The following is a 9,602-nucleotide window of genomic DNA, read 5'->3' as shown; positions in this document are numbered from 1 at the left end:
AAATATATATATATATATATATATATATATATATATATATATATATATATATATATATATATATTGTCGGAAATTTGAACTGAAAGAGAGGTAATCTTTTTCTCTATCTTTCTCAGGGAATTTTTTTATGGTCCGACAATAATTTTTGTTTTTTTTTATTTTTTTTTGTTTAAGAGAGATTACCTCTCTTTCGCACAGACAGACACCACACACGCGAGCAAAATTTCCACAGGATTTATCCACACTTTCAGTTCAAATTTCCGACAATTGGCGCCCAAAGTGGGGCCACAGGATTTATTAACTCACACATTCAGACAAATTTCCGACAATATATATATTACATCAACGGTAATGAAGATTCATTTCAGATATGTTATGTAAGCACATACAAAAGTTCTCCAGTTTTAACATGTAAGATAATTTCTCTTTTTACAATCCAAATCTCCACAACTTCCTGAAGAAACTGGGTCCATGCCACATTCCTCTGAAAATTATAGTTTAGCAAACCATTTGAAAAATTATGTTAATTATATTATGTTAGCACGTGTTCAATAAACACAAATTGTTGAAATTAATTAATAATTATTATCAATCAATACTAATCCACTTGAAACTTCTTAGCGTAAATTTATGTTTTTAGTCGTCACAAAATGAACGAGACTTACTTGACCATGAGTTTCCAGTAGATGATAGGCATGAGGTGAACTTTTAACAAGAACATGGAATACCTTGGCACGCGCTGGTCAAATGGAAAGGTTTCTAAGATTTTTCCATCATATCCAAATTCAGCCAAAATGACTTTACTGCTACTTACGGTTAGCGGACACGAAGTGTATCCATCGTACTGCAAGCAAGCAAGGGCAATCGATTATTTTTAGGCACATGCTTCTTCAAAGAAACAAAACAAGAGCATATTTTGCCACAACAGTTTTGTTATTGAAATTAGTCTTGCCATAAAGCGCCCCATTAATAAAAAATTATAAAAAATATTTTATTGGTCAGTAGAGTTTATGAAAAATTGTTTGAAACCGGTGAATATTGAGTTACAAATCAAATAAACAGTTCACCTTTCCTTTCAGTTCTTGTCCCATTATAGCGGCTTTCAGGTTTTTGCTCACCACACCTATTTGTGAAGCTAAAAATCGTGATGTACATTTAAAATAGGTGTAGTTCATTCAATGGATCACAATTATTTTGGTAAAACTGTTATTTTATTTCATTGTTTAAATTTTTACCAAAGATTCCGTTCTTTGTTTGTGTGCGAGTAGAAATAGAAACAATTTATTAAATGTGTGTGCGTCACAGATAGGTCAACTTATACTATTATTCCGCGCGCGATGGCATGGTTCCAATAGTCCCAAACTTGAGAGACCATACCCGTCCGTATGATGCAGTGCTTGCGTGTGCATACATAATCTGCATGTGCGTCTTTTTTTGCAAGTAGAACTGCCTTTGTGGCATGACGGTATAATTATTATAAATATAGAATAACTTGTAAGCAGCTCTTAATTTGATGGAGCTGCATCATAAAGAATAAAAAAATGTTCATTGTTAAAAAGCAACATGAGATCAACGTGAACGTAACAGCCTAAAAGGCAATTGACACAAAGTTCAAATGTTGACAAAAGAATATATATAAAACGTATAAAATATTAAATGTTAAAAACCAGATGCATAGATATCAAATACTTGTCTACGATTCAGAAAATTCATAAACAACGCTGACATTATGAAATAAAAATGGAACATTTGAGATAAAATGCTGACCACAAGCAGCGGCAGTTTTCGACGTTGGAGCGCTTGTGCAGTCACCAAGAGCGAACACGTTTTTGTACTTAGTATGCTGAAGTGTGTCGGGATTGACGCTAACGAAATTAGCCTGATCAACCAGTGGCGTGTTCCAGAGTTCGGAGGGTGTAGACATGGGTGGAGCTACGTGCAGTAAGGAATACTGGTGACATTGAAATATTACAAATTATGTTTAATGTGCGGCAGATAAAATGATGATTATCAAAGATTTAATCTATTAGATTACATTTTTTTTAATTACTAATAGCAAAATAATAACTTCTAATGTTGAAATCTAAGAATGGTCTTGATTACTGATTGGATAAAAAGCTTCAAAAGTTTAACTAATAAATTATAATGCAATGCCATATCGGTGACTAATACATAACTGAATGTTACTTGCACGTAAATATAAATAAACTGCTCTTTCAGGTTATTCACCAATACAATCCTAATGAAAATGTCTAGCTTTACTTATTAATAGCATAAGCACGTATAATAAATTAGATATTAAGCACCTAAACAATCGCAAGCAACAATATTTGTAAAGATGGTCATATATTACAGGCAGAAGTGTGCATCAAAAAAAATTTCTGTTTGCCCTCCATCACTATAAAAGAATGCAAACATTGTTAAGTGCCCATGCAATTCGAGTCTGTAATAAATCTTTCTTAGATCCGTAAAAACGCATATTTATGCATATGCATATTTATAACAAATATTATTATAAAGAGTGGAAACTCTTCAGCAAACCATTGATTATAGTAAATGTGCTGTACAACTTTCAACCTATGAAATGAATAGAGAAATTCACAGCAAGTTTTATATTTAATAATTTGCACAAAATGCTATAAATATGAATGAAATTAAGTTAAATAACCTTGACGACTTCATATTTATCTTCTTCTCCTACGATTTTGAAGACTGCCTCTTTTTTGTCTCCTCTAACTTCAACCAAATTTCTGTTCTTCTTAACATCTATCTGCCTGTTTTATTGTTAAACTACTTACATGTTTAAAACATGAATTAAGATTTCCAATGACCAACCTTCCTTCAGCATACTTGTCTAACGCCTCCGCATATCTTGGCACAGGAAAAATTACTGGCAGTGCTGTGTAGTATTTGAAGATAACTTTATCTCTCAAACTGTTCTGCAAATTAAAATAAAAGCAAAAAATGAATAACGTTACAAACATCGATAGTAGCAATGAAAGTTTAAACAATCACATTTATTTTAATTTCAACAAGGAAGCGTAACAGCAGGAGATAAAGTGCTGAAAGTTGAAATAACCTTGAATAATCTTTCTTCGGACAGGTAGCAGATTTTCTGAGCGGCTCCAGCGCACTTGACAGGAGTGCTTGGAAAAGTATAAAGTGCAACACCTTCTTTCAAACTTTTCACTGCAGGCAAGACTTTCTGAACATATTTTGGAGAATATATTGAACAAACGTTTGCATCGCCGTCTATGGCCTCTTGCAAACCTTTTACCTAAAATTTCATTGGAATGATACTTTTATTTTATTAAACGTTTCAAAACACGAGTATAACGATTCACATTTTCCAAGGCATAAAAACACTAACAGCGTCGTAGTTGAGCTGCAGTCCCAAGGCTAGCAGCAAGAAGTCATATTTAATCTGTTGAGTAAATTTTCTTTATTATATATGAATATTAAAAATGTAATAGTGTAAACATTAACAATCGGTTGTATTGATACTGTAGTTGTACATATAAGTACTTAACTATATAACTTAAGAGATTTAAATTTCATAAAACCACAAACATCGAATTTTATTTTAGTTATGTTCAAATATGCACTGGACTATAAAAAATCAAAAGTGTTATTGGCCTAAAAAATAAGTATTTTGGCCATTTAAAAATCTTTTTTTTAATTTTAAAAATAAAATATTTTAATTCACACTAATTTTTCTATAAGAAAATAAAGCGCTTTAAAATTAAATATTTTGAATACTCAATAGCATCATGTAACAATTAATGAATATATATATATATACATTCTTAACACTTGACCTTCTTTCAAACTAAACTAAACTAAACGAGCGTTTTTGCAAACGTAAGAATGTTAAAGCGAAAATTTTTTGTTTATATTGAGTATTAAAAAATGTTGTAGCAGATAGCAACAACATGTTTTGGTTAGAAAAAACAGCTAAACAACGAAATGACTAGCATCAAAAGAAGACAAAAACAGACGCAAAATAATAGCATGGATGTGTTACCTTATCACCTTTCTTAGTGATTACAAGATTGTTGGAAGGGTCAAATGTAACCGCCTTATCTTGAATCCAAGAACAATAATTGTTTAGAATATCTTTGGTGTGACGAGATGTTTGGTCAAATGTTTTTAAACCTCCTCCAACTAGAGTGAACATGGATTGATAATAATGATCCTACAATCAAGAAAATTATAAGAAAAAAAATTATTTGTTAGATGGGTTTAATTAAAAGTTACTTCGTTTGTTTAATTTAAAAAAAATTGGAAAAATAAAGAAATAAAAAAATTTTGCTTTTTAACAATCTAGAACAGTTTAATAATGTTAATAACAAGCAGACGTACGGCACTCGGTTCAATGACCCCGATATCTTTGTTGAGCATCTTCGCGAAGGTGCCAGCGATGGCAGACCCGCCAGTGCCACCTCCGACTATCAACAGCTTGAACTTTTTCTCGTTTTCCGGTTTTTGTGTGGACGTTGATGAATGAGCGGCTGATAAGATGATGATCCTCGAAGATTTGAACAAGTTTGAACCAAGATTTACACTTTTAATGATGTGTGACATTCTCAATACAATTGCAATTTGTATTACAAAAATACGTTGAAGATAATTCTGTTTTGTTCGAATATTAAGTGATGAAAATTTATGGCGATCTGATTTGTTATTGGTTATCCTAAGTTTGCAATGTTATGAAAAATTTGACAATAATAAATACTATAAATGAAAACCATTAAAGATAATTATCCTTATCGTTTTAAAATATAGTAAACCATAAAAATATATAGATTACAGATGCCTAAAATACAAATTATATCCAAATTATTATGCGAACCGGTACAAACAACAAGGGAGAGAAACAAACAAAATGAATCAATCACACATGTGCACTATACACGTGCACTCTTTCATCGGTGGTTGGATACATACAATACAGGTATATGATATGTATATCAGAAAATGCGATGTGTGTTATATAAAGAAATAAATATGAATATGTAAAAACATATATGTAAACATATAACATGCAGATACCATCATATAATTTTTAAAGTTTATGCTACATACATTTGCTCAAGCGTGCATGCACTTGGTTCTTCGAACTGAGTTTAACATCTCAACGTTTTATTGCAAAAGTCGGCTGGTACTTGAACGAACTTTGAGACGATAAATTACAATGTTGCTACTTTTATCAAGAACAAAACTTTGCATCACTTTGTGGTTTAAGAATGTATTATGCCAATATATGAGCTTTTATATTTTCTTTTTAACAAATTCATATGCTTAATGAATTGAAAGAAATTTGTTTGACATTGTTGTTAATAAAATCGTTCTATGAATCGTTCCTATGTGCCTTTAATCGATTGCAAATTTCTTAAAGTGCATAAAATTTTTCTTATTTTTTCTCTTCTGGACTCAGTCGTTTATTTCAGGTCATCATTACTTCTTGCTCTAAGCCGCCTATTTTCCAAATAAGCGAGTATGTGGCCTCCTTCTATTAATGCTGCTGTCCTGAAGTAAAAAACAATAGTTCGTGATGCATGCATACAAATATCGATACATGCTGCACACTCCGCTTGGCATGGTGCGCATTGAAATTTCAATTGAACCTACGCTGGGCCGTCGTAAGCCGGAAAAATTTCAAAATTTTTATGTGAATTATAAACGAAATTAAACACAATATCGGTTGCTTAAATTTATTCGCACAGTTCATTCAGTTGAAAACAGTATTTATTTGTTTCGTAGCGTCAAAAGGAACTCAAAAATAACGTTCGAGAAACAGAAAAAAAGAAAACATACCATGAAGCTAAATTCTTATTGATTTAAAATCAGGAGTGGTAAATTTTCAACGTCAAAGCCGAGCATTGTTTGTTTTAAAAACTGTAACATTACATACCATACAACAATTACGCACGTAGGCAATGGCATGTCACAAAAAAATCAAAATTGCTATATAAAAGATTTGCCTTTGCGTTTACAAATTTATATAAACTTATTTCAAATTGAGTTAAAAAAATTGGTTGTAGATTCTTTTCAAACAGTCTTAGTTAAATGTTTTCCTTTTGCTTATATTTTGTATTACGATGTAAGAAGACAATTGTGCCTGCAGTGCATAATGTTTACAAGCGAACTCGTTAACTTCCAAACTAAATAAGAAGCAAAACAATGAGATAAAGTTCTAATTTTAAGACAAATTTTTCTTTAATTTTGGCATGGTATTCTGATTTTAAACACAGAAGTTTTATAAACAGATTAACTCAATTTCTTTGTGAAGAATGCTATCAGAGTATAAATTAACATCAAATTATAAATTATAATTGTATATATAATGTATTTAAATATTATTAATTATCACACATGTATATCAACTTGGTAATAATAATAATATTATTAAATAAATTTATGGAAAAAACCCCAAAGATAATTATTATCATAGCAGCGTTCAGCATCAGGCCATATGTTCATAATTAAGAAATCTTTTTCTGTGTTGTGCACTTTTTGATCTGGATGAAAAAATGAATAAACGGATAGATGAATGAATAGATGAATGAACGAACAGACAATGGATAGAAGAATGGATGGATGAATGAACGAACAAATAAACAAACGAATGAATGGATAAACGATGAAGAAATGAACGGATGGACGAATAAAGGATCGATCAAAAAAAAATCCTAATTATAGCGGTCACTTGAAATGTACAGTTATACAGGCGTGCTGAATATATGTGAAAACAACATCACCAGGCCATCTTTTGAATCGTCATCCTTATAATCATATGAGTGAATCAACACACTGCTTTAAGGTAACAACATCCTCATCAGTACCATTATTATAATTATTATTATTATTATTAATAAAAACAAATAATTTACTCTTACTTCAAAACAAACTACGGCGTTGTAAAAACTAAATCAATTTGAAAACAGACTGCACAATCAAACAACAAAAAAAGGAGCTAAAACAACTAAAAGCTCAAAACTGCAATAACGTTTTCAACACCCATATCTCAAAACTGAGTAAATTAATTCGAGAGAGATTGAGATTAAAATCCTCAAAGAAAACGTGCTCCGCAATGGGTACAAACCAGTTCAACAACAATTTCTGGAGGGCCTGCAAATCATCGTTTTCATCATCAACAAATGTAGCTCCTCAATATAATGTGGCCGACGGTGAAACCTTTTTCCGCAATGGATTGATAGCCGACGCTCGATCTTCATTCCAATTTCCAGATTGGATTCATCCCCTGCCGGAACCGTCAGTTAAGGGTGACATCGATAAACCGACATATAAGGAAGTCGTTGCGATTGTTCGAAGGTGCAAGGCCAAAGCCACACCTTGTCCGCTGGACTAAATTTCGGTTATTGCGCTAAAAAGATGTCCAATTCTCCGCACATACCTTCATAAATTAATAGTTAAATGTTGGAATGCCGGAACAATTCCGCTGTGTTGGCGAAAAGCCTTAACGATTCTTATTCATAAAAAAGGTGATGCAAATGACCCGGCTAACTTTCGCCCCATAACTCTCCAGCCTGTACTATACAAGATATTTTCTACATAAATCAAAAATCGTCTTCACAACTTCCTCCTACAAAATAATTTTATCAGCACAAATATACAGAAAGGTTTTTACCCTACGCTCGATGGCCTAGCAGAGCACACACAGATGCTATCACATCTAATGAAAGATGCAAAAAGATATCAACGCTCGATAATTATTGCTCTACTGGATCTTCGGAATGCGTTTGGGGAGGTAAACCATCAGCTTATTAATTCCATTTTACTCTACCATCATGTTCCTCAATTATTCCGAAATTTAATTTTGTCAATCTACTCGAGCTATGCAATATCAGTATCAATTAATGATCAACTCACACCGTTGTTGCAAGTAAGAAAAGGAGTGCTACAGGGTGATCCATGTTCGCCGTTGTTGTTTAACCTTTGCTTTAACCCGTTGATGAAAATCTTGGAGGGTGATGAATTTAAACAATGCGGCTACCTGTGGGGACCAACGTCAGATGTGAGGGATAGATCATGGCTGCAGTTTGCAGATGATACAGCGATAATAGCACACAATTCGGAAAGTGCTCAAAAGCTAATTGATCTGAATCTAGCTTGGTGCCGATGGTCAGACATGCAGATGCGAGTGGACAAATGTTGTGTGTTCGGTATGATGAAAAAAGATGGCTCATATGACCAATTTTTGCCCAGGTTGACAATAGACAACATTCCCATTCCACCCGTTGAATTGGGCTATGGATTCAAATACCTGGGTAAAATATACGATGCGGAACTAAAGGACACAAAGGCCAAAGAAGAAATGGTTTCCAAATTAACAAGACTGTTAAAGAGGACAACGGATCTAAAGGTTTCCACTCAAATGAAACTCCAGGTCTTAAGAAGATTTATCCCGTCACAATTAAAATTTGAATTGAGAAGCTATAATCTTTCACTGACGTGGATAAAAAATAACTTGGACAACATGGTGACAGAGGCTGTTAGAGATTGGCTAACGATGCCAATTAGCGGTTGTGTATCAGAGGTTCTAGGGCTACCATTGAAGACAGCAGGTCATAATATTGTTTCACTCAGGGATACTGCGTTAAAAATGAGATTAAAACTCCGCAATTACTTCAAAACGAACCGAAATTCAGAAATTCGCTGTCTCTGGCGGGAAACATCAATAGACTACAAAATGGTGGACAATTTATTATCAGATACAGACACAACAACTCATTCGTTAAAACATTTAAAGGAAGATCAGATAACTGCCAACTGGAATCATGTTGTGTCGCTTCAGAGCCAGTGTTCCATTGTTAAATCAGTAACAGAGGTAATATCACTATCGCGAATAACACATTGGTCAAAACAATTAGATTTGGTTTCAGAAACTCTCTACAAATTTGCCAGGAAATATCTTATACAGCAATTGCCGAACAACGCCAATCTGCTCAGATGGGGAAAGAGCCACGATTCCCTATGTCCTCTTTGCGGCGCTCAACAAACTAACAAACACGTTGTGTCCAACTGTGGATCTGTTGTCGCGTTAGCAAGATATACTGAACGTCATAATAAAATTTTATCCGAAATCGTCAGTTGGTTAAAGACATGTCGACAGCCGGACTACCGGATATTCGCTGATATCGTCTCGTAAGGAGTCCTGCCAATATCGCAACTGTTCGACACTCTTCGTCCAGACATCGCCATTTTGCGCGACCACAAGATTGAAGTCATCGAATTAACGGTGTGCCATGAAACAAATCTGATAAAGTCAAAAAATTACAAACAATCGAAATACGAAAATAACTTGAAATTGTGTATAAAGGCTGACTTTAAAAACAGTTTAAAATTGGCTTTTTTAATGTTTTAAACTTGTCTCTAATTAAAAATTCATGGCCGATTACATTTATTAACAAATTAACTTATACAGTTATTAAATCGACGTATGCCATTTATTGCGATAGAAACAATCCGTAACCAATTTGAATATTTTACCGTTTTCCACTTGTCATAGATAATGAGCATTGTGGTTTTATTGAATATTATTACATTAGTATATATTTTAATTATTCTATTTTCTTCCA

The 9,602-nt window shown here is 33.1% G+C and overlaps 2 protein-coding genes across 2 annotated transcripts; one reads left to right on the top strand and one right to left on the bottom strand.

The window, feature by feature from the left end:
- Nucleotides 1–429: 429 nt before the first annotated feature.
- On the bottom strand, nt 430–4,584 carry HELRODRAFT_73394 (hypothetical protein; the record flags this gene model as incomplete). The annotated part of the gene is made up of 10 exons (XM_009014202.1): nt 430–484; nt 666–844; nt 1,068–1,135; nt 1,768–1,951; nt 2,669–2,770; nt 2,832–2,939; nt 3,080–3,277; nt 3,371–3,424; nt 4,025–4,195; nt 4,363–4,584. 10 exons carry the CDS (start codon nt 4,582–4,584, stop codon nt 430–432), a joined length of 1,341 nt encoding a protein of 446 aa, XP_009012450.1.
- A 970-nt stretch (nt 4,585–5,554) lies between these two features.
- HELRODRAFT_168329 (hypothetical protein) lies at nt 5,555–7,372 on the top strand (the record flags this gene model as incomplete). Its single annotated transcript, XM_009014201.1, has 2 exons — nt 5,555–5,642; nt 6,948–7,372. The coding sequence occupies 2 exons, from the start codon at nt 5,555–5,557 to the stop codon at nt 7,370–7,372; spliced, it is 513 nt and encodes a 170-aa protein (XP_009012449.1).
- Nucleotides 7,373–9,602: the final 2,230 nt, after the last annotated feature.

This window comes from Helobdella robusta (genome assembly GCF_000326865.2).
Source record: "Helobdella robusta unplaced genomic scaffold HELROscaffold_13, whole genome shotgun sequence".
In the NCBI taxonomy this organism is placed as follows: Eukaryota; Metazoa; Annelida; class Clitellata; order Rhynchobdellida; family Glossiphoniidae; genus Helobdella; species Helobdella robusta.
Note: the sequence above shows the minus strand (reverse complement) of the source record. Positions and strands in the feature narration are given on the sequence as shown.